At 39.0% G+C, this 26,817-nt stretch overlaps 1 protein-coding gene across 1 annotated transcript in view; it reads left to right on the forward strand.

Annotated features, from left to right (window-relative positions):
* LOC128666463 (uncharacterized) overlaps window positions 1-26,817 on the forward strand; it is a 263,279-nt gene that overhangs the window by 201,236 nt on the left and 35,226 nt on the right. Inside the window, exons 18-20 of the mRNA XM_053721074.1 lie at window positions 1,336-1,383; window positions 4,215-4,497; window positions 18,082-18,239. Coding sequence (XP_053577049.1) covers window positions 1,336-1,383; window positions 4,215-4,497; window positions 18,082-18,239 — 489 coding nt within the window. The remainder of the gene's footprint in view (window positions 1-1,335; window positions 1,384-4,214; window positions 4,498-18,081; window positions 18,240-26,817) is intronic.

Here is a 26,817-nt window from a genome sequence, read left to right on the forward strand (position 1 = left end):
ATCGTGATATCTGAAGTCCTTTGGTTAGTGCGTGTCGGGTTTTACTCGTGCGCAAACTTTTTACTTTCAACTTGTAATATGCGCGTTATCTGACGCGCACAAAAAGATTTCTTCTAGCGAAGTTTCCGATCTAGCAGGAGCCCTAAATAGCATGCCACCTGTATATTCAGACTCACCATAAACAGCAGTAATGAAGCAGCGGTCACAAAGACCGCTTCTCCATAACCCTGTCCGCCTGCTCTGAGCAGGCGGTCAGGAATCGCCGGAATTCATCCCGATCGAGTACGATCGGGTTGATTGACACCCCCTGCTGGCGGCCCATTGGCAGCGAGTCTGCAGGGGGCGGAGTTGCACCAGCAGCTCACAAGACAGACATCTAATAAATATGCCTCATAGTCTTTTATACTGTATAAATGTCTTTTTATTGGAAGGTTCTGCTTGGTTCTGAATTACAATTAACATCATGAGAAACACGGATGCTTCTGAATTTACTATAGGTACAATGGGAAGAATTTGTAGACTCAGATTAGCTTCAGATCTAGTTTAACTGTACGGGTAGAACAACTTCATCATATTCCCCACTAGTAACTGAATCTTGAGTGTAAACATGTTTTAAGTATTAAACTTGATCATCCTACTAAAGTTAATAGTATCACGGTCATTGTTAATTGCACTTTTTTAAGGACATTTTTTTTTTTACTTTATTAATTTTTCAGAGGTACTTCTAAAAAGAATTTTTTTTTTTAACTGATACATTTTGAGTTTCTTAATATCTCATTGTCTATTGCTTGACTTTTGAACATCGTAAAGGGACTTGAAACCAAAAAAAACTATTTCATGATTTAGGTGGAACATACAATTTTAAACAACTTTCCAATTTACTTCTATTGTCGAATTTCCTTCATTCTCCTGGTATAATTTGTTGAAAGAGCAGCAATGCACTGCTGGTTTCTAACTAAACACATGGGTGAGCCAATGACAATCGGTATATATATGCAGCTACCAATCAGCAGCTAGAACCTAGGTTCTTTGCTGTTCTTGAGCCTAGATAAACCTTTCAGCAAAGGATAACAAGACAAGGAATCATATTAAATAATAGAAGTAAATTGGAGAGTTGTTTAAAATTGTATTCTCTGCCTAAATCATGAATGTCCAATTATGACTTTACTGTCCCTTAAACTGTGAAATGCTTTAAGAGTCAATAACAACCTTGTTTATGTTAATTTTATGTTTAATGAGGACATTTTCATTAGGTCCTGGTTAACATCTAATTTGCATTGTATCACAAAGAGCACCTTTTGACAAAAGTTGATACATCATTTCTTTCATTATCAGGTGGAGAGTGGAAGGGAGATCTTGAATTGCAGAAGAAACATCATGGACGTAAGAACTTAATTTGTATAGCTGGAATCAAAGATTTTATAATAACTCGTAAAGGGATAGAAAGGTCAAAATTGAATCCATATCTTTTTCTGCCAATATACTTCCCTTGGCATAAATGCTTATTTCAAAATGTACTGTTTCAATGTCATATGTACATATGCTACATGTGACTAGAGGAACAGAATTGAAACATCACACCTTCTCAGAGAGCTGGCGGTGGTGTGTATTGTGTAAATAAATGGGCAAATTAAAATTTTAAATAACCAGCCATTGGTAGCAATTAACGCTCCGAAAATTAACCAGTGATCAGATCTCTGGTTAATTTTCAAAATGTCCCCCAAGTGCCCCCAAAATAATTTGTATTGTAGTTTTAAATTTAAAAAAAATGTATCATTTTTAATTTTTAATAAAATAACTGCACTAAGCAGATTTTATGGGTTTAATTGGGTGTGGGGTGTTATAAAAAAACGGCACTGAAAAGTGCCTTTACATTACGTCTATGGGGACTGTGTGTTCTTTATAAATATATATGTATATGCTTAAATACATATATAAGTGTTAATATGTGTATATACACATATTAACACATAAATATATATGTATATATTCATATACATTTAAATCTGCTGCCCATTGCTGAGCGACTTACCCCCTTCGCTGCACCATGTCTCACAGCATTAGAACGAGGCTCCCATTGGAGCCTATTGAAACGCGCTCTATTGAGCGCAAAGCTTCAATGCAATGCGAACGAGAGGTCGCGTTCACATTGCAGTTCACTTCAAATGCCAGCGCACATTTGCATGCACTGGTACTACGATTACAATTTTGCACTCCACTCGTAAACTGGACCTTAATCTGTGTCATACAAACCACTCCCTGAGAAGGTGTGGTGAATACTGGCGCACAGAGCACTCACAGCATATCTCTGTATGCTGCTGAAAAATACTAGAAGCATTTTTGCTAATGAAAGTATTGCAAAAATGCTTCTATTTAAAATTTCAATACACCCATGCAGAATTCAGTTTTGACCTTCATATCCCTTTTAACAGAAATGAATATCTAGTTACAACATTAATTTCTTTTTTCATTTTGGTATCTCTCTTTATAATCAAGTATAACACATGGTAATACATTTACTTCATTATGTTTGTATTCAGTAGCCTAGGTACAAAATTATGTGTCATAAAATAGTCGTTTAGAGTCTAGAAGTTGACAAAAAGCATGAAAGTAACTGAGTATTAATAGTAAGTATATAGCATTTACTAATGTGGGATTCCTTAACCCCTTTATACCGTTAGGCAGTTCCATCCCGTTCTAACAGCGCTGGGTTTTAACGCTGTACCAATGTGAACACTATTATTCTGCCACAGAGGGGTTAATGGTTTTCCATTTCTCATAATTATAAATCTCTGCACATTACTTGATCATTACAGTCCTAGGGGTCAATTTATGTAAGTGCGAGCAGGCATGATACGATGTAGCGTATAATGTCCGCTGCACATCGATAAATGCAGACAGCATACACTGTTGGCATTTATCATTGCACCAGCAGTTCTTGTGAACTGCTGGTGCAATGCCGCCCCCCGCAGATTTGTGGCCAATCGGCCGCTAGCAAGGGGTATCAATCAACCCGATCGTATTTGATCTCGTTAATTTCTGTCTGCCACCTCAGAGCAGGCGGACAGGATATGGAACAGCGTTCTTTAGCTTAATAAATTGACCCCCTAATCTTTAGCTCTCTACAAAAATACTTAACTATGAGATTTATACTTCAGTTTTGTCTCACTTTTTCTAGCACGGTTGATCATGGTCCATCAGAAAAGCTTATCAAATGTTTTTTATACAAAAACCCCCATATTCTTTATTGTTGTTTTTCTGTTGCTGGTCATTAGATAAGTTATTTTCTAAAGTTTTTTTATCAACCCCTATGTCCCTTTAACTAATTCATATTGTATTGACACATCCTCCCTGTGTCAATAATGGTCACCCAATTCAGAACGGCTACACAAAAGGATATATTTGTAAAATAAAGACACACCACGGTATTTATCTAGAGTACTGGTTTTTGTCCTCAAGTCTCTCTAACAGGCCAGATCTTCAGGATTACCTTGAGTGACAGCAGGTTAATAACCATGATTACTGATCAGCTAATTATCTCACCTGAGCTCCAATTCATTCAGATATCCTCAAACTCTGACCTGTTAAGGAAGCCTGAGGGCAGGTTTGAAAACCACTGATCTAGAGGTATTTTGGCACATTGTTTAACCCTTTAATCGCCAAGGGTAGAAAATAAAATTTAGGGGTAAATACAAAAAACACAAATATTTTTTTTAAAAATAAATGTAACACTTTTTCTTTACTATACACGTTCACTAGAACAGAAAGAGACGGACCAAGACAAGTATTTGTTTACAAACAATGGCTTGCCATTCTTGACATGTGATCACTGTGGCTGGCTGTAACAGTAATCACATGACTATGGGCCACTTTTTTGGCATCACTAGACTCCATGATTCCTGAAGACATCCAGTGATTGCCACTGAGATTGAGCTTCTTATCTTGCAGTTATAGGCTTTCATGCACTACAAGGTTTTTGAAAGCGGCATTTATAGCTTCCTAAATGGAGTTCTTAACATAAAGCTAAATTATTATTGGTTCTAATGTCCATTTAATATCATGATGGAGAACCATGATAGAGAATCAGAGCACATAAGTTACAATACAATACAATATACAGTGTTATAATGTTTAACAGATATAAACTTCTAACAGAAAGCACATGCTTGTAGTAGATTATGTGGGTATTGACAACTGATATTTTTGCCTTTTAGTAAAAAATATAGCATCCCAAGGTATTCCTTCCCAGTCAAGTAATTATGGAAAAATAAATTTGAAAGTGGCTACTGATGGGTCGCTAGCCAGCAATTATTTGGCAGGAGACTGTATACACACAAATAAGGACTATCAACCTTGGTGGAAACTGGATTTTAAATACAGAATGCGCATTCAGTCTGTTGCTGTAACGAATCGAGGGGACTGCTGCCGGGAACGGATAAATGGTGCAGAGATTCACATAGGCGATAGTAAAGACAATGATGGAATGAACAACCCCAGGTAAACTCTTAAAGAGATACATCGAGTTTGTTTTAAAATACTTTGCAAATTACATCTATTATTTATTTTGCATTTCTGTTAAATTAATTTAACTCTGCTGTGTGTTATTAGATGTGAACAATTAGATACTGTGAAAATAAGGACCTGGAGCCAAAATGTCAAAAATACCATATAAATGAAATATAATTTGGTCAATAGAAAGTAATATCAACATTTGGTAGAAGCTCATTTTAATACTCTAGATGCAAGAAAGGGCTATGGCACATTTTTCTCAATATCCTGCAGCCCTTTGTGGCATTTAAAGGCCATACCATACCCTTAGCTCTAACTGTAACTGCAGTCCATGGGGCCGATTTCTCAAAGTCTGGCGGACATGATACGCCGTCGGCATTTAGGAGCATCAAGGGCATTCAGCCCATGATAAATCGGCCCCTATAACTCTAGATCTAACCAGAATATATTATGAATTGGCTGTAAAATGCCAGGAAATCTTCCTGACTGCATTTACCACACATGGTGCCTGTCAACAATATAACTGCAGATCACTGCAACCATTAAATCACTGGCATTATTGTAGCTGGGACAACACCACTTCTTAAATGTTGCCAAAGGTAAGGACTAAGTTTTGGGCTGGAGCTAGGGTTGTGGCGAAGTCTGAGTTAGAATTAGGATTGGCTATAGCTAAGGTTGTGCCTCGGGTTAGAATAAAGTCTAAATGTCAGAGAGGACTACAGTATATTTCTACACAATGTGTTCAAAACCAAATTTCTAAACCATAAACCCATCCCTAACCTGAATCTTCAGTGTAATCGCTGCCCTTATTTTGTCAATGCTCCAGATCGGCGGCTGTTAGTGATATTGTGTCCTAGATAATGTGTATTAATTGCAATGCTGCTTTATGGTTGTGATATTACAACTAATTTTATTGTTAGACATGATGTAAATTCAATTATTCCTCTCACATTTTTAGTAATTTCACTCCCTGCAAGTAATCGCTATGTGTAATTTAACCTGGCTGATGAGGGTAGCAAAACAGATGTTGTGAGAAACCCGAAAACAAAATTTCAGTTATGCATAAATGTTGTTTTCTTTCATAAGGTGGAGAGTCCATGAACCATCGCATGTGGTATCCTATAGCCAAACTGAAGTCCATGAGACCTCCATGAAATATTGTAGGAAAAACAGTTAAAGGGACATGAAACCCAGAATTTTTCTTAAGTGATTCAGACCGAGCATACAATTTTAAACAATTTTCAAATTTACTTCTGTTGTTTATTTTGCTTAATTCTCTTGTTATTATTTGTTGAAATTATAATCTAGGTAGGCTCAGGAGCAGCAAATAACCTAAGTTCTAGCTGCTGATTGGTGGCTGCATATATATATATATATATATATATATATATATATATATATATACTGATTGTCATTGGCTCACCCATGTGTTCAGTTAGGAACCAGTAATGCATTGCTGCTCCTTCAACAAAGGATATCAAGAGAACAAAACAAATTAGATAATAGAAGTAAATTCTAAAGTTGTTTAAAATCACATGTTCTATTTGAATAATGAAAGAAAATATTTGGGTTTCATGTGTCTTTAAGGCAGGTAGAGGAATTAAACAGGCACTACGGCCTGCAGAACCTTCCTACCAAAAGCAGCCTTAGTTGAGGCAAACTTGTCAAAATGGTAGACTTTGGAAAAGATATGTTAAGATGACCAAGAAGCAGCCCTTTTTGTTCAATGGAAGCTTAATTTCTAAGAGCCCAATAGCTGGTGACAGAATGAGCACTCATTAATTTCAGGCGGTGACTTTCCTGCTACTAGGTATGCTGCATGAATTAAAGCTTTAAGCCAAGCTACCAATGTGATGGCAATAGCTTTCTGTCCCTTACGGGGATCTGAGAAATGGATAAACAAGGAAGAAACATTTCTGAATTCTTTAGTGGCTTGAAGATAACATTTCAATGCCCTTACTACATTCAAGCTATGATGTTTAGCAATTCTTCACGCAGGACAAAGAGATGGGACTACAATTTCCAAATCGATCTTTTCAGAAGAAACATCCTTAGGAATGAACATTTAGTTTGTTCTTAAAACTGCTTAAGGGGCGGCGGAGCCGACAGCCAAAATAACAAGACATGCACTATGAGAGATCCTGACTTTGTTAAGCTTTTTTGGAGATTAATACCAAGGATCTAAAGATATTTGAGACCCAGCTTTAAGATATTTATGGTAACATTAGTTATTAAGGCCACGTTGGAGCCTGGAACAAGCAATATGCCCGCATTCTGATGCGGGCATATTTTTGATAGACCACGCGGCTTTTTTTGAGGCCTGGGCTGCCGAATCCACCCGCACTTGTATAGAAGAAAGAGCCATTTGAGACAAAACTGTCCCGGTATATAACATCTAAATCTTCAGTATGGAAGATGCTTCCAAGATATTGCATACCATCTTTTCGAATCTAGAGAAATCGCTCCTACGAGAGTTGGATTCTCACGTTCACCTACCGAGATGGCACGTACAGAAGATCTATGACGATCAGCAAACTTCTTGTATCTAGAGAAAGCTGAACGTAGCTGAGAGCGAATACGTTGCCAATGAGTGGTGAGAGTAACGTGTCGGTTTGCAGCAGGAACCCCTGTGGACTGAGCAGAAAGAGGGAAGACATGAGGTTGATAACCTGCTGCGGCTTGAAATGGAGAACATCATAGAGAAGAGTGCCATTGAGTGTTCCTTGCCAGCTCAACTAGGGGTAACAAATCAGACCAGTTGGTATAGAGAGATTTGACAAAGGCTCTAAGATAGGCCTCGAGATCCGGATTTACTCTCTCAGTTAGCCCATTGGTCTGAGGATGGTAGCCAGAAGACAAGGAAACAGTGGTTCCAATCAACTTACAAAAGGCTCTCCAAAAGGTAGAGATGAATTGAGGACCTCTGTCGGAAACAATATTCACAGGAATGCCATGATGTCATACCACATGCAAGAGAAAAAGAGACGATAATTCTTGGGCAGAAGGCAGTTTCGTTAAGGGTACAAAGTGAGCCAGTCTGGAAAACCGATCCACCACAACCCAGATAACTGTATGATGGTCAGAAGGAGGGAGGTCCACAATTAAGTCCATTGTTATGTGTGTCCATGGTTGTTCGGGAATGGACAATGGTTTGAGCAAGCCAGGAGACAATGATCAGGGAGTTTTGTTGGCAGCACAAGTTGTGCAGGCTTTCACATAATCCTGGGTGTCAGACTTCATAGTAGGCCACCATACATGTCGAGAAAGTAGCTTAAAAGTCCTTGTCAAACCAGGATGTCCTGAGAGTTTACTATCATGAGCCCAGGATAGCACAGGTGTGCGTAGGTTCAGAGGTACAAAAAGGATATCAGAAGCCACGGGGGCTTCAGGAGGTTTTCTAGACTGAGCACATTGCAGTCTTTGAAGAAGGGTGGTATTCAGTTGAGCAACGGTATGATGTGTTCAATAGGAGCTTCAGAGGAATCACTAGAGTGAGGAAACTGACGGGAAAGTGTATCAGCCTTCTTGTTTTTGGTTCCAGGAAGATAAGAGACCACAAAGTTAAAATGGGAGTAGAACAAGGCCCACCTGGCCTGTCGAGGATTGAGTCGATGAGCAGTCTCTAGGTAAGTCAGATTCTTGTGGTCAGTTAGAATCTGAATGGGATTGGCGGTGCCCTCTAGCCAATGACGCCATTCAGTCAAGACCATCTTAATGGCTAAGAGTTCACAATTACCCACGTCGTAATTCCTCTCTGCAGGATTAAAGCATTTAGAGAAAAAGGCTACAGGGTGCAACTTGGAGGTTAAAGGATCACTTTGGGTTAGAACTGCTCCAGCCCCTATCTCGGAGGCTTCAATCTCTAAAGTGAACTGTAGGTCAGGATCAGGATGGCGGAGCACAGGAGCAGAACAAAAGGCTTTTTTCAGATGAGAGAAGGCATTTATGGTTTCAGGAAGCCAATGTTTACAGTCTTTGTTCCGTTTTGTTAATTCAGTGAGTGGAGCGACAGTTTGGGAAAAGTTCTTTAGAAACGCGGTAATAATTGGAGAACCCCAATAATCTCTGTAATTCCTTTAATGAAGTGGGTTGAGGCCATTCCAAAACTGCAGTGAGTTTAGCAGGATCCATGGCAAAACCCTCCTTCGAGATGACATAACCAAGGAACTGAATCTGAACTTGATCAAACTCACATTTCTCTAGATTGGCTACCAGAGAATTGTCTCTGAGATGTAGAAGTACCTGTCTCACGTGTTTAGGATGCTCCTCCAGATTGGAGGAGAAAATAAGGATGTCATCCAGGTAGACGATGACAATACGATTGAGGAGGTCACGGAAGACATTGTTGACAAATGCCTGGAAGACTGCAGGGGCGTTACACAGCCCAAAGGGCATTATGAGGTATTCGTAATGCCCTGATCTTGTGTTGAAAGCAGTCTTCCATTCGTGGCCTAGGAAGATAGAAATCAGATTGTATGCCCCACGTAGGTCCAGCTTGGTGAAAAAGCGAGCATTCTTAAGTTAATCATACAGTTCAGTGATCAAAGGAATGGGATAGCGATTCTTTATAGTTATGTTGTTCAAGGCCCTGTAGTCGATACAGGGTCTGAGACCACCATCCTTCTTACTGACAAAAAAGAAGCCTGCCCCAGCAGGAGAGGAGGAAGGGCGAATTAAACCTTTAACTAGGTTCTCTTGGATGTACTCCTCCATGGACTTGGTTTCAGCTTTGGAGAGTGGATAAGTCCTCCCTTTTGGAAGTGGGGGAAAGAAGTCAATTTTGCAGTCGTAAGGACAGTGGGATGGTAGCTGCTTTCTTTTCAAACACATCTGTGAAGTCCGCATATACTGAGGGAAGGCTTGAAGGGGTCTGAAGACTGGCTATGGGCATGCAATATTATATATCTTGAACTGCACTATTATTAATGAGAACCCCATTAAGCTGACTACTAATATAGTTAATTCACCTGCCACCTGGGTATAGGGCCCATACCCGGATGATAACGTCTACATACATGGGATTATAAATAACAAATCTCGTTCTTACTATACTATCGCTACATCTTAGCTCTAAACCTACATAAGCCTTCTATACCATCTAATATTAAATATGTATGGGACCTTTTGCTTTATATTAGAGTGTTGGATTATATTATATTATTTCTGCAATGACATGCTAGAGGCAGGAGTTATTTATGTGTATGCATAATTTCTTCATGTTAATTATGACATGTGATTATTATGGCTTGTTGCAACTGTATGTTTTAACATTACATGTTCTGTTTTTTGAGTTGTGTACATTTATCTCATAATATAGGGGAATTTAAGTGTAGAATTGGATCCTATTCTCTACTAGCTATACAATACCTATAATCTGATACCAGATTTTAAATCTACAAGCTCCATAGTCATAGGTCTGAAATTCCCTATACTTAGCCAACGCTTTCTCTATTAGATTACTCTATTATTATTATTATTATCAGGTATTTGTAGAGCGCCAACAGGTTCCGCAGCGCTATGAACATAGGTGGTATATAAAAACGATTATAGGTATCAAATGGGGAGAGAGGATCCTGCCAAGAGTTGCACTTTTGTAGTCGGCTCTTATGAAGAAGAACTACAAACAGCTGGGCTTATAGACTTACATGCTATGGGGTTTTAGGGGATTGCAGTGGAGATAGAAAGGTTAGTATAGGTTGTAAGTGTCCCTGAATAGTAGAGTCTTCAGGGAGCACTTGAAGTTTTTTAAACTAGGGGAGATTCTTGTGGAGCGAGGCAGTGAGTTCCATAAGATAGGAGCCAATCTGGAGAAATCTTGAAGAAGGAATGTGAGGGGGTAACAAGAGAGGAGGAGAGGAGGAGATCATGAGCGGAGCGAAGGGGATGGGAGGGAGAGTATCTGGTCTGAGATGTAGGGGGGAGCAGTGCAATTGAGGGCTTTGTGTGTCAGAGTGAGAATTTTGTGTTTAATCCTGGAGGCAAGAGGAAGCCAGTGAAGGGATTGGCAGAGAGGTGTGGTAGATGAAGAGTGACGTGCAAGGAAGATGAGCCTGGCAGAGGCATTCATTATGGATTGTAAAGGAGCTAGGCAGCAGCTAGGGAGACCAGAGAGTCGAGGCGGGAAAGGATGAGACAGTGGATTAAAATCTTTGCTGTGTCTTGTGTAAGGAAATGTCTAATTTTAGCGATGTTTTTAAGGTGGAAGCGGCAGGCTTTAGCCAAGGACTGAATGTGAGGAGTGAAAGAAAGATCTGAGTCCAGTGTGACCCCAAGACATCGGGCATGTGAGGTTGGGGTAATGATGGAGTTAACAACAGTTATAGAGACATGGAGATTTTGGAAGAAGGGGGGAAAATAAGGAGCTCATTTATGGAGTGATTTTGCTTGAGGTAGTGAGAGGACATCCTAGATGAGATATGAGAGAGACAGTTAGTGACATGGGTTAGCAAGGAAGGTGGTAGTTCTGGTGCAGAGAGGTAGATTTGGGTATCGTCGGCATACAAATGATAATGAAACCCGTGGGACTTTATTAAGGAACCTAGTGAGGATGTGTAGATTGAGAAGACCGAGGACAGAGCCTTGCGGTACCCCACCAGATAGGAAGAGAACCAAGAGAGAGCTGTGTCACAGATGCCGAAGGATTGGAGGGTTTGGACTTAAAAGAGGGTGGTCGACAGTATCAAAGGCTGCAGACCGATCAAGGATGATAAGTAGAGAGAAGTGGCCTTTTGATTTTGCTATAAGTAGGTCATTGGTAACCTTAGCAATTGCTGTCTCTTTTGAGTGAAGGGGGCAAAATCCAGATTGCAGTGGGTCAAGGAGGGAGTTTAGTGTAAGGAAATGGGATAGACATGCATATACTAGCTTTTCAAGAAGCTTTGAGGCAAAAGGTAGTAGGGAAATAGGGTGGTAGTTGAATGGGGAGGTTGGATCGAGAGAAGGTTTTTTGAGGATAGGTGTGACTAATGCATGCTTAAGAGATGTGGGAACTATACCAGTGCTGAGGGAGAGGTTGAAGATGTTTGTGAGTATAGGGGTAAGGGTAGAAGGGAGGGAGGGGAGTAGTTGTGAGGGGATGGGGTTGATGGGACAGGTAGTGAGGTGAGAGGATAGTATAAGGGCAGAAACATCATCCTCTGTAACAGGGGTAAAAGAGCTAAATTTATGGCTATGTGGGTTTTAGATGATTGTGAGCTTTTGAGGGGGAGGGAGACCGGTAGTATGTTGAGAGCTGATTTCATTTCTGATGGAGTCAATTTTGTTCTTTAAGTAGCTGGCAAAATCATGGGCTGAGAGAAAAGTTGTGGTGGGAGGTGGAGGTGGGCGGAGAAGAGTATTGAATGTGGAGAACAGACATTTTGGGTTTGAAGAAAGAGTAGAGATAAGAGTGGAGAAGTAATGTTGCTTATATAGATTAAGGGCAGAATAGTAAGAGTTCAAGATGAACTTATAGTGAAGAAAGTCAGCAGAACTCCGAGATTTCCTCCAGTATCGCTCAGCAGTACGGGAACATCTGCGTAGGTACTGTGTCAGAGGAGTATGCTAGGGCTGAGGATGAGTGTATGTTTTTTGAGTTATGGTAGGTGGGGCCAGATTATCAAGGATTGATGTAAGGGTGGACTTATAGTGGCAGATGGATTCATCAGGACAGGAAAAGAAGGGGATGGAAGAGAAGTGGAGACCCCATGTGACAGTGCAGCAGAGCAAGCAGTGTCAGAAGGAGAGAGCCATGTTTCTGTGAGAGCCAGAAAATTGAGAGAGTGGGAGATAAAGATGTCATGGATAGAAGTGAGTTTGTTGCAAACAGAGTGAGAGTTCCATAGTGCACAAGTAAAGGGGGTGGTGGCTCTAGATGCAAGAGAAATAAGATTAAGGTAACCAGAGTTTTGTTTTTGAAGTCTATTGAAGGGCACACATGGGTGTGCAGGGCAAGGAAGTTGTGGGGGACCAGGATTGGGGGAGATGTCGCCAGCAGCTAGTATGAGCAAGAGGGAGAGTGACATAAGATGAGATGCGGATTTGCAGTAGTGAGACTGTTTTTGTGATGAGGTGCAAGGGGGAGAGAGAGTCTTTAGGAATGTGTGAAGTTCATGAATACAAAAGCAAGGTGAGGTTCAGAAAGATGAGCTAATGAACAGTGCAGGTGGTGAGGGTGAATGAGTAATAAAGTAGTTTGTTAAAGAGACAAAAGGTGGCAAAGATGAATATAAAGATATTGGGCATTTTTACAAAATAGTCAAACAGTGGGTAAAAAAAAGTATTACAACAGAACTTGCCTTATCCCTTGTCCATTCCTTGTTCAATTCTTGTATAATTCTTTGTGCCTCATTTATAAATGTTCACTTAAGAGATGTGAACAGATGATCTTACAATACTGCTATCTAAGCTTGCATTGCTAACCCTGCATTGCTTCCCCTTAGCAGTGTAAAATGTATAGGCCACAGCATTCAGCTGAATGCAATAAATTAGGTAATGACCTGATCAAAGACAGTCAAAGGCCAATTGGGAAAATTTGATTCAGGGTGAGATAAGTTAAAAATAACAGACAATAGAATTTGGGGGAGTCTGTGGTTAAACCATTAGTGAAGTTATAAATTTAGGAATTAAAACAGGTATTTGCAAGGTTTGAACATAACATAGATAAAGGCAAGATATCAGCAGGGTAAATACATAATTAATTATACAGACAAATGCAAAAAGAGAGGCTTGCAATACAGATGACACAAAAAACAAGGAACATTGGCAGGATTTGAATGCAGGGATCAATTCAAATACCAAAGAGAGACGTGTAGTACATAAGACACAAAAACAGGGAAATTGGCAGGATTTGAATGCAGGGATCAATTCTACTCAAACATTACTGCCCCCCCCCCCCCCCCACACACACATAGAGCTTACTTTTAAAGCATAGGAAAATATATCCTATAGAATTTGCATGTTATATTGTTGAAACTATTGATCTACCTATATTGATGTCTACGATTATAATCTTATGTGATTTGCCATTTTATTATTAGTTTGCTTTTTCATCTCTAAGTTTTGTCACAATTATATAACATATTACTGAGGGCCCAAGAGTGGCTCTATATGTTTTCTATTTGGTACATATACCCTATAATTTCCCCACACTAATATATAATAATACCAGAGGTCCAAGAGAGAGCACTATCTTACACATGGGATACAACTTTTTCTAGTTTATTTTTATACTCCACATTAGGGGGAAATTATAAGATTTACATTTTAATAAAAGTTGAATAAAACCAAGGTTACCTGAGCAGTATTATATTTGAGTTTAACTCCCTGCAATCTCCTACATTCCATTATATAATTATGTATATTTGTATTGTGTCACCATATATGACTTTGTATATGTACATGGAATTTGTAACTTTTCTTTATTTGAAAAAAAGTTGACACTTGGTTTAATATGTGGAGATGAATATTTGTACTGCTAAACTTTCATTGTCTGTAATCTTGAGCATAAACCTTAATAATATAAAAAAAAATGCTTTATTCTGCTGGAACAAAAAAATCAGGTAAGGAGACTCAAAAGATAGAGCAGAAAACTCACATACCCTTGTAGCCAAGAGAAAGAGAACCTTTCAAGACAACAGTTGAATTTCTATATCATGCAAAGGTCCAAACGTCTGATCCTGAAGAAACTTCAAAACCAAATTATAGTTCCATGGAGGGAAAAGAGGCCAAATTAGTTTTATCCAGAGCAAAGCTTGAACAAAGGCTTGAATGTCAGGAGAACTTTACAGATTTTGTGTTAGATACATCTCGTAACAACCTTTCTGGTCTGAATCAGTGTCAAACACTTGGGGTTAGATTTACTAACGGTCGAGGGGAAATGATTTGCTGTAGCGAATCATGTCCGCTTAACCTTGCTAAATGCAGACAGCTGCCCCCTACTCACTGGAGGCCAATCAGCCGCTAGCAGGGGCCATCAATCATCCTGATCGGATCGGGATGATTTCAGTCTGCCACCTAAAAGGTGGCAGAGAAGTGAAGGAGCAGCGGACCTGAAATGATGGGGCATCAATGCAGCATCCGGTGCTTAATAATCGACCCCTTGATCTGAAAACCTGAAACAAAATCAGGCGTTATGTTGGAAGAAGGGACCTTGAGAGAGAAGGTACTTCCAGAGAAGAAGATGCCAAAGGCAGCTGGAGAATATTTGTACCAGATCTGGTTACCAAGTCCTGTTAGGTCATACCAGAGAAGTTATAATCACTGAAGCCCTACCCTGTTTTATTTTGGCTTTTATCCTGGATCGTGTGGATGTTGTTGGGGTGCTGACTATGCAGGTTGAGAGAGAGAGCTATATAAGGGTGGATGGAGGGTGGTTAGATCTCTGTGCGGACATACCAGTACTTTGGAGGTTCTGGGACGTGAACAAAGGGGTATTAGAGAAGTCATTCCTCTATGCAGTGAAAAGTGTGCTCTAATAGCCTGGTTGGCTTTTTCTTAGAGTTAACCATTATAGCAATAAGTTTGTATTAATTTATCTTCAGCATTCTCATATAGATCCTCGCTCCAAATAAAGGTGAATATTCCCCTTAATTACCACTACCAGCGATATACCCTAGACTTTCTATGGGGGTGGCTTTTTCAATAGTGCGGTTTTCTTATTTAAGCAAGCCTACAGGAGGGAGCTAAATGCGTGTTCTTGCTGCTCATGGTTACTATGGCCCTGGCCTATAAACTTTAAGAAATACTTACTCTGCTGTAATATGACACAAGGGGTTAGAAAGAAATTCAGTGTCAGCTGAAAACAAGAAGGATAGGGAGAGTCAACTGCCCCCCCACACACACACAGAAATACAGTATGTAAAAGGAAGCCTTGTGATTAGATAATCTTAAAAACTAGACTAGAGTCTGAGATGTGTAGGAGTAAGGTAAAAATTATGGGGCCTATTTATCAAGCTCCGTAACCTGTCCGCCTGCTCTGAGGTGGTGGACACCCCCTGCTAGCCGACATGATCCACAATATCGGATCATATCCGCTCGCACAATGATAATTAGGCCCCTTTATATATTTTTAAACAACAAAAAAATCTAGTGTAGACTGTCCCTTTAAATTGTAATTGCTGTGACTTTATTTTCAGAGGTAAGTCTGTAGTTATAAGGGTTTGTGCAAGTTTTGTGCATAAAGTTTTATGGAACAGATGGATGAAGAAAAGAAAGCTCATAAGTTGTATGTTATAAAATGTATCTAAAGAATTCAAGCTCTCTGTCTGTTGTTGTTTTATTTATGTATTTGTATTTGTGTATCTATTTCTGCTATATAATTGGTAACATAACAAAGTGTAATATTCTTAATTTATTCAGATGTGTTTTCAAAGGTTCTAATGCGCTGCAATTATTTTTTAGTTTTGTTGTGAATTTAGGGTAAGAAATAGTTTTATTCCATTAGTTACTTTAGAACTCAATATAAGAAAGAGAGCTCTAATTTGAGTATATATGCAGGTTCTGAAACAGTGTAAGAAGTAGAATCCAGTCGTGTAGTAAATATGATAGGTTTAAGGATACCTGACTACTGTTAAAGGAGTCAAAGAATTCCTCGACATGGCTAGTTGCTCCCGCCAGGGGGTAAGTGGGTCCCAAACTTTTCCCATATTTTAGCACTATTACAGGAGCTCACTCATATGGGGATTACACCCACAACCTTGGAGTTAAGATGTAAATCACATTGAATGACCTGGGAATTATTATTCTAATCATCTGTTACTTGTATATCTCAAGATCTCACACAATACTGGGGTAGCTTGTAATTCATGTGAGAGGCCATGATGTCTATGTCTGGCCTTCCCCAATGATTCACAATCTGGCCAACTACCTTCTGATTTAAGGACCATTCGCTCAGAGGGAAGGTACTGACGACTGAGAAAGTCTGCTTCCCAATTGTTCCCGCCTGGAAAGCGAATTGCTGAAATCATGGAATTATTGCATTCTTCACATCCGAGTGCAGGCTACCTTTTTCATAGCAAAGGTGCTTCAAGTATTCCCTTGGTAATTGATGTAAGCCACTGCTGTGACACTGTCTGACTGAAATCTCACAAAAGACTCCAACACTGGAGAGTCCTGAAGATTGCACTGAGTTTCAAGATGATGATTGGTAACATCACCTCACGAGAAAACCAATTTTCAATGCACTTTCCTGGTACCCCAAACTGCACCCAACCCAGGAGGCTGGAGTCCATGGTAATTACTACCCAATTCTGATGGAGATGTGATGCTCCCTGAATTAATGATTGGTGAGTCTGCCACCAAGATAGAGAATGTCTTGTCTTGAAGCCTAAAGAGAACTTCTGAGACAGATTGTTGTAATCTCCATTCCTCAACATATGAAGCTGCAATGACTGTCAATCTGGCAAATGGTAAAACATCTAAATCTGCTACCATGAGACCAACTACTTCCATGCATTGAAGCAATGTAAGAAGAAGAGGTTGTTGGAGAAGAGCACAGAGCTTATGCAAGTTAAGTCTTTAAGCAGAGAGATTTTGGGAGGTTGATTTTCCAACCATTGGAATGGTACAACTGAAGTTTGTTCATATGTTCCTGAGCCATTTGAAAAGAAACAGCCTTTACCAAAATGAAGTCTAGGTAAAGGCCTACTGCCATGTTTACCTGTTGCTGATCTGGCTTGTACTTTCTGAACATTTGATTCCTGATTCTGTGCTAAGATTAACCTTAGTTAAGCCCTATTTATTGCCATGTAGTGCTCCAGACACCTACTTATGTATCACTTCAATAAAGAATATTATGGGAACAAAGCAAATTCAATAATAGAAGTATATCGGAAACTTTCTAAAAATTGTATGCTCTGTCTGAATCATAGAACAATTTTTTTGGGGTTTCATGATATCAAGTATTTAAAGGGCCATAATACCCAAATGTTTAAACACTTGAAAGTGATGCCGCATAGCTGTAAAAAGCTGACTAGAAAATATCACCTGAACATCTCTATGTAAAAAAGAAAGATATTTTACTTCAAAAGTTTCTCAGTAGCCACATCCCATTGTAAAGGACTTCTGAGCAACAAATCAGTATGTCTGTCCCGGGACAGCGGAAGGAGTGAGCTTTCGTACACACTCATCTTATTTCCCTATTCTGTGTAAGGAAGTTTACAATGAAATCTCATGAGAGTTAAGTCAAATCTCATGAGATCACAGTAAAAGAGTTCATGACCTCAGCACTGTTGATGCTGATTGACTGCTGTTCATTTCTTCCTTTTTTTTTTTTTTTTTTTTACCTGCAGCTGAGCAGCAGTTGAGTATAACTTTTTACACAGAACTTACTCTGCTTAGCTGAGGCAATTGTGAGGTAAAATATCTTCTTTTTTTACATAGAGATACTCATATTTTCAGCTTTTTACAGTTATACTGCATCAGTTTTAAGTGATTTAGCATATGAGTATTATGTCCCTTTAAATACATTTTAGTGACCCATATTACACTATTGCTTTTTTACTTATTGCACATTACAGATAAGAAGAGAAAATATTTTGGATTAATACTGACTTTGTGCTTAAATATAATATTTCATTATCCTTTTGATTCCAGATGTGCTGTAATATTTAGGATGGGTTACGGTGAGACATTATCATTTAACTGCAAAGGACTGGAAGGTCGGTTTTTGTACATAACTATACCAGATCGTGCAGAAAATCTAGCACTTTGTGAAGTTCAAGTTTTTGCTGAACCTCTTGAGAAAATGGAAGGTAAGTAAATATCTATTAGCAATTCTTAAAGGGATATTAAAGGGATACTAAACCTAATATTTTTTTCTTTCATGATTTGAATAGAGCATGCAATTTTAAGCAACTTTTTAATTTACTCCTATTATGAATTTTTCTTTCTCTTGGTATCCTTATTTGAAAAAGTAGGAATGAAGGCTTTGGAGCTGGCCCATTTTTGCTTCAGCACCCTGGATAGCGCTTGCTGATTGGTGGCTACATTTAGTTATCTAATCAGCAAGCACAAGCTAGGTGCTGAACCTAAAATAGACTGGATCCAAAGCTTTCCTTCCTGCTTTTTCAAATAAAGATAACAAGAGAACGAAGAAAAAGTCTAAGCACTAATAGGGTCCCTATAGCCGTAGAGGAATAACATATCCTTGCCCTTTCATGTATATATAATATCACTTTGGATAATATTTGTAGACATTTACTAACTAACTTTTACTCACCACTGTTAAATTTCCACTCGCCAATGGCTAGTGGGCTAGTGGACATTTTGAGCCCTGTCTATATGATAGGTGCAGTTCTAGAAAAGTCTTGCAGATAAGAGTGTGAGGAAGTAATGAGAAATGAGGAGAGAAGTAGGTCTTGGGCAGAGCGAAGGGGGTGGGGAGTATTTGCAGACAAGGGCAGAGATATAAGAAGATGCCTTGTTGGGGAGTGCTTGCTGATTGGTGGCTAAATGTATCAAATAAAGATGCCAAGAGAATGGAGAAAATTTGAAAATAGTAGTAAATTAGAAAGTTGCTTAAAATTGCATGCTCTATCTGAATCATGTAAGAAGAAATTTGGGTTTCATATGCCTTTAAGGGTCAATTTGTCAGAATAAGAAAACACAAGACTTTAATCTTATTACAAGTCAATCACATATGTTAATGCTTTATGTATATTAAGAAGGACGTACCTCAAACCACGCAGAATTATCCACAGAAAATTTTATCCATGTTACATAAGCTATCCAAAGCACAAATTAATTGCATAATTTAACTTAAATTGGTTTTATGATAATTTCTGAAACAAACATTAAAAAAATAATATTATCTTATTGTAGCTTAATACTGGTTTAAATTTTAGCCGGGTGGTCAGTATAAAAAGCCAGGTGCTGTGCATTGCCGGATTTATAATTAGGCAGAGTAAGGATGTTCCTATAGGTGCCTTCCATAGATGGGTGCCTGTCTCTCTGCAACATAACTGCATTCCATGCAAGAATTCAAAGCTCTGCCCTCACTCCCCAAAGTGATTAATACATTTGCCCTAAAGAATGATGGTTGTTGCACGCTCAGACAACAATCGTTTCTCAGTGAACGCGGCAGAGGCCTGAACTAGAGCAGCTAAAGTTTAAAGATGCTGCTGGGTACTGTCACACATCAATCAGAATACTATGTATTGTTTTTTAATGGGGAGTTTTTTGGGTGTTTTTTTTGCTGTTGCCTTGCCCTCTGCGTATCTATGCACTTTTACAGAGTGCACAGTGGCTATCAGAGTCGGCGACACGATGCCTGTCAAATTGTATGTACTGTCTGTCTGTGACTGAACCCAATTTCTGAAATGTTCAGTGTGAGGGGAAGAAGCTGCGCATTACGTGGTCATTTGAGTTAGAGGTTCGTCACGTGCACCTGAGGAAACAGCGCACGCTGAAGGAAGCTGAAGGAAGCCAGGTCATTCTGAAACTAAGGGATGCTAATGGGTGACACAGAAAGACTTATTTTACTCTCATAGTACAGTATTACAATACAATCTATAAAGTCTTCCTGAATAGCTTGCAGAACTTTACTCCACAATCCATGGTGATAAGTTTGCAGAGATTTAGTCAACATTGAGCATATCATTTTAGCCCTGTCCTATGAGACTTGCATATCTAATAAAAACCTTTAAATATATTAAAGGATTAAGTACATGAGGAGATAGAAATATTTAGTTTTAGAAAAATGCTGAATATTCAAATCATAAATCTTTTACAGAACATATTGTAGATGGGGGTTACATGCTATCAATTAGGGTGTGGGGAGAATACAGTAATTGGAATACAATAATATGTGAGATCTGCAAAGATCTAAACTGAGGATTATAGATTTAGCACTTTTAATTAAAAAGTAAAAATGAGGGCACAGATGTTTCTACTACTTTGCATTTTCCATGAAATCTGTATTTTTAATATGTAATTATCAGACTGAATCCTGTGTTTTACATTATTCTTCAATATCTTAAAATTTTAGTTATTCATATGTTCATAATACCTTGTTATGCTTTTTACTCAATATCAACGCAATGTAAATAACTCAGTGGGCCAGATTACGTGTGACACGTTTTTTGCCCACATCAGAAGTAGCGCACGTAATTACGAGTCGATAGTAAATGTGTTCGCTTGCACGCAATGGAATTAACGTGCATCGGGCTAGCTTAAATTCAGAGCTCTGGTTAACTGTTACACAAGACTAAAAAGTTGCACAACACACATCAAAAATACATTGTACAGTACAGTTACAATCATAATAACACTGTCTAATAAAACTATTAACAAAAATATTGCATAACAAACTTATAAAAGCTCAAAGATAAAGTTGTGAGACTTTCAAGAGCCCAGACCGCACCCCAACCTGACAGGCTGGTGTCCGTGGCAATTATTTCCAATGATGGACACAGAAAAACCATCGCCTGAGACTTTGGAATGGGGGATATCCACCAAGAGAGGGACTGTCTCTAACTGATGGGTCTAGATGAATTAACTGATTGGAATGGTCTCCATTCCACTGCCTTAACATGCATAAATGTAGTGGATGCAAATGAAATCTTGCAAAAGTAATGACGTATATTGCTGTCACAATTAGGCTTACTACCTCCTGAGATAGAGAAGCCTGAGATTGGGACTGAAGATTCAGAAAAGCAGATTGCAACTTGAGGTAAAGAGGCAGCTTGAACCATAATCTCATTTAAGTAAAGAGCCACAGCTATTCTCTGAGCTCCTATAACTTATAGAAGAGTCCCTAGAACCTTTGTACAAATACTGGGAGCTATAGCTAGACTAAAGGGAAGAGCTACAAACTGATAATGTCTGTTCAGGAAGGCAAAATGAAGAAACCGGTGGTGTTCTTTGTGGATAGGTATGTGTAGGTAAATATCCTTCAATTCTATGGTTGTCATGAAATGACCCTGGAGAACTAGGTTGATATATCTGATAGTTTCTATTTTGAAAGAAAGAACCCTCAAAAACTAGTTTAAAGTTTTCAGATAAAGAGTGGGTCTAAACATTCCCTCCTTCTTTGGAACTATAAATAGAGTGGAATAGAATCCCCTCCTATGTTCTGACATAGGAACAGGAACAATCACTCCCATGTCCTCCAGATCCTGAACACACCGAAGGAATGCTGTTTGTTCACATTGCACCTCACCAGTAATACCAGTGCACATTTGCATGGTATTACAAACTGGAGCACAAATATCGCTTTAGCTAAAGGGATATTTTGCACTCCACTTATAATCTGGGCCTAAATGTGAACATTTCAGACCCATTTTCCTTATCAATCTAGGCATTATGTCATATGTGAAAATGTTAGCTTCTAGGTTAGGACCTAAACTCCCTACTATTATTGACTTAGACCAGGTAGGCTTTTGCTGGAAGATAGGGGATGGATAACACACAACATCTTCTAAACATTTTCTCTGAAGTGTCAGACTTTGGCCTCCCACTTCTCACCCTGTTGATGGATGCTGAAAAAGCATTTGACAGGGTGAGATGGGATTATATGTTCTCTACTCTTGGTGCCTTTGGTATCCCAGATATTTTTTGTAAAGCCATAGGTGCGTTGTATATGTCCCCCACTGCGAAGGTTTGTGGAATAGATTTTTGTTCACCTTCTATTAAAATTAGAAATAGAACACGTCAAGGTGGTCTACTCTCTCCCCTCCTTTTTGCACTTGCAATAGAGCCTATTGCGGCAGCTATTCCATGATCTAGGGACATTCAAGTTCTCTTACTACACAATACAAATAAAAAATTGGCATTGTTCATATGACCTGATCCTATTTATAACTGAACCAGAGAAATCCTTACTGGCCTTACTAGATCTTACTATACAGAAGCATATTCTTTGGAACTTCCCGTGAATACTATTAACTACATTAAAAAAATGTATGAGTTTAAACGATCATTGGATGGAATTAATCATCTAGGTTAATCATCTAGGTGCTTTTCTTATTACACCAGAAGCAAAGGAGAGCAGATGAAATACACAAGTACTGGGAAACTCCTCCCACCTGCTTCTTTCTAGGGGATAAGGAAATGTGAATTGGCTTTCTTACACTTTAGCTGTTTAGCTCAAAACCTCAGGGGTGGGACACAAGAAAAAAACAACTCACAAAATTCTAAGTACAATTTTTTTTCTTCAAATTTTACATCAGCCGTGGCTTATAGACCACATCCAGGTAGGGTTTCCAGGTGTTTTCAGCCAGACAGTCCAGTATTTTAACAGTCTGTACAGTAAAATCTGCACATAAAAATGGACACTTAAATGTCCACTTTTTAGTTATTTTCTCAAAGTATCTGTGTGTTGTCTAAATGTGAAAGGCCTCCTATGCCTCAACACATTACACATATGGAGCAGAAATAAGTTAGGCATAGTCAAGGGGCTCAAATGTCTTCTTCTTTTTTTAAATTAACTTTTTATTGAGGATAAAGAGAATGACATATACAGTACAAATTAAGATTTCGCATATAGCATTCATAGGCCTAGATTTAGGCTTAGATTTAGAGTTCGGCGGTAGCCGTCAAAACCAGCGTTAGAGGCTCCTAACGCTGGTTTTGGGCGCCCGCTGGTATTTGGAGTCAGTGATTAAAGGGTCTAACGCTCACTTTTCAGCCGCGACTTTTCCATACCGCAGATCCCCCTACGCCATTTGCGTAGCCTATCTTTTCAATGGGATCTTTCTAACGCTGGTATTTAGAGTCGTTTCTGCAGTGAGCGTTAGAGCTCTAACGACAAGATTCCAGCCGCCTGAAAATAGCAGGAGTTAAGAGCTTTCTGGCTAACGCCGGTTTATAAAGCTCTTAACTACTGTACCCTAAAGTACACTAACACCCATAAACTACCTATGTACCCCTAAACCGAGGTCCCCCCACATCGCCGCCACTCGATTAAAATTTTTAACCCCTAATCTGCCGACCGCCACCTACGTTATACTTATGTACCCCTAATCTGCTGCCCCTAACACCGCCGACCCCTGTATTATATCTATTAACCCCTAACTTGCCCCCCACAACGTCGCCGCAAGCTACTTAAAATAATTAACCCCTAATCTTCCGACCGCAAATCGCCGCCACCAACGTTATCCCTATGTACCCCTAATCTGCTACCCCTAACATCGCCGACCCCTATGTTATATTTATTAACCCCTAATCTGCCCCCCACAACGTCGCCGACACCTACCTACACTTATTAACCCCTAATCTGCCGAGCGGACCTGAGCGCTACTATAATAAAGTTATTAACCCCTAATCCGCCTCACTAACCCTATCATAAATAGTATTAACCCCTAATCTGCCCTCCCTAACATCGCCGACACCTACCTTCAATTATTAACCCCTAATCTGCCGACCGGAGCTCACCGCTATTCTAATAAATGTATTAACCCCTAAAGCTAAGTCTAACCCTAACACTAACACCCCCCTAAGTTAAATATAATTTTTATCTAACGAAATAAATTAACTCTTATTAAATAAATAATTCCTATTTAAAGCTAAATACTTACCTGTAAAATACATCCTAATATAGCTACAATATAAATTATAATTATATTATAGCTATTTTAGGATTAATATTTATTTTACAGGCAACTTTGTAATTATTTTAACCAGGTACAATAGCTATTAAATAGTTAAGAACTATTTAATAGTTACCTAGTTAAAATAATTACAAATTTACCTGTAAAATAAATCCTAACCTAAGATATAATTAAACCTAACACTACCCTATCAATAAAATAATTAAATAAACTACCTACAATTACCTACAATTAACCTAACACTACACTATCAATAAATTAATTAAACACAATTGCTACAAATAAATAACATTAAATAAACTATCTAAAGTACAAAAAATAAAAAAGAACTAAGTTACAGAAAATAATAAAATATTTACAAACATAAGAAAAATATTACAACAATTTTAAACTAATTACACCTACTCTAAGCCCCCTAATAAAATAACAAAGCCCCCCAAAATAAAAAATTCCCTACCCTATTCTAAAATACAAATATTACAAGCTCTTTTACCTTACCAGCCCTGAACAGGGCCCTTTGCGGGGCATGCCCCAAGAATTTCAGCTCTTTTGCCTGTAAAAAAAAACATACTATACCCCCCCCCCAACATTACAACCCACCACCCACATACCCCTAATCTAACCCAAACCCCCCTTAAATAAACCTAACACTACCCCCCTGATGATCTTCCTACCTTGTCTTCACCATGCCAGGTTCACCGATCCGTCCTGGCTCCAAGATCTTCATCCAACCCAAGCGGGGGCTAGACATCCACTGAAGAAGTCCAGAAGAGGGTCCAAAGTCTTCCTCCTATCCGGCAAGAAGAGGACATCCGGACCGGCAAACATCTTCTCCAAGCGGCATCTTCTATCTTCTTCCATCCGATGACGACCGGCTCCATCTTGAAGACCTCCAGCGTGGATCCATCCTCTTCTTCCGACGACTAGACGACGAATGACGGTTCCTTTAAGGGACGTCATCCAAGATGGCGTCCCTCGAATTCCGATTGGCTGATAGGATTCTATCAGCCAATCGGAATTAAGGTAGGAATATTCTGATTGGCTGATGGAATCAGCCAATCAGAATATAGTTCAATCCGATTGGCTGATCCAATCAGCCAATCAGATTGAGCTCGCATTCTATTGGCTGATCGGAACAGCCAATAGAATGCGAGCTCAATCTGATTGGCTGATTGGATCAGCCAATCGGATTGAACTATATTCTGATTGGCTGATTCCATCAGCCAATCAGAAAATTCCTACCTTAATTCCGATTGGCTGATAGAATCCTATCAGCCAATCGGAATTCGAGGGACGCCATCTTGGATGACGTCCCTTAAAGGAACCGTCATTCGTCGTCTAGTCGTCGGAAGAAGAGGATGGATCCGCGCTGGAGGTCTTCAAGATGGAGCCGGTCGTCATCGGATGGAAGAAGATAGAAGATGCCGCTTGGAGAAGATGTTTGCCGGTCCGGATGTCCTCTTCTTGCCGGATAGGAGGAAGACTTTGGACCCTCTTCTGGACTTCTTCAGTGGATGTCTAGCCCCCGCTTGGGTTGGATGAAGATCTTGGAGCCAGGACGGATCGGTGAACCTGGCATGGTGAAGACAAGGTAGGAAGATCATCAGGGGGGTAGTGTTAGGTTTATTTAAGGGGGGTTTGGGTTAGATTAGGGGTATGTGGGTGGTGGGTTGTAATGTTGGGGGGGGGTATAGTATGTTTTTTTTTACAGGCAAAAGAGCTGAAATTCTTGGGGCATGCCCCGCAAAGGGCCCTGTTCAGGGCTGGTAAGGTAAAAGAGCTTGTAATATTTGTATTTTAGAATAGGGTAGGGAATTTTTTATTTTGGGGGGCTTTGTTATTTTATTAGGGGGCTTAGAGTAGGTGTAATTAGTTTAAAATTGTTGTAATATTTTTCTTATGTTTGTAAATATTTTATTATTTTCTGTAACTTAGTTCTTTTTTATTTTTTGTACTTTAGATAGTTTATTTAATGTTATTTATTTGTAGCAATTGTGTTTAATTAATTTATTGATAGTGTAGTGTTAGGTTAATTGTAGGTAATTGTAGGTAGTTTATTTAATTATTTTATTGATAGGGTAGTGTTAGGTTTAATTATATCTTAGGTTAGGATTTATTTTACAGGTAAATTTGTAATTATTTTAACTAGGTAACTATTAAATAGTTCTTAACTATTTAATAGCTATTGTACCTGGTTAAAATAATTACAAAGTTGCCTGTAAAATAAATATTAATCCTAAAATAGCTATAATATAATTATAATTTATATTGTAGCTATATTAGGATTTATTTTACAGGTAAGTATTTAGCTTTAAATAGGAATTATTTATTTAATAAGAGTTAATTTATTTCGTTAGATAAAAATTATATTTAACTTAGGGGGGTGTTAGTGTTAGGGTTAGACTTAGCTTTAGGGGTTAATACATTTATTAGAATAGCGGTGAGCTCCGGTCGGCAGATTAGGGGTTAATAATTGAAGGTAGGTGTCGGCGATGTTAGGGAGGGCAGATTAGGGGTTAATACTATTTATGATAGGGTTAGTGAGGCGGATTAGGGGTTAATAACTTTATTATAGTAGCGCTCAGGTCCGCTCGGCAGATTAGGGGTTAATAAGTGTAGGTAGGTGTCGGCGACGTTGTGGGGGGCAGATTAGGGGTTAATAAATATAACATAGGGGTCGGCGATGTTAGGGCAGCAGATTAGGGGTACATAGGGATAACGTAGGTGGCGGCGGTTTACGGAGCGGCAGATTAGGGGTTAAAAGTGTAATGCAGGGGTCAGC

Source organism: Bombina bombina, chromosome 7, assembly GCF_027579735.1.
Source record: "Bombina bombina isolate aBomBom1 chromosome 7, aBomBom1.pri, whole genome shotgun sequence".
NCBI classification, from domain to species: Eukaryota; Metazoa; Chordata; class Amphibia; order Anura; family Bombinatoridae; genus Bombina; species Bombina bombina.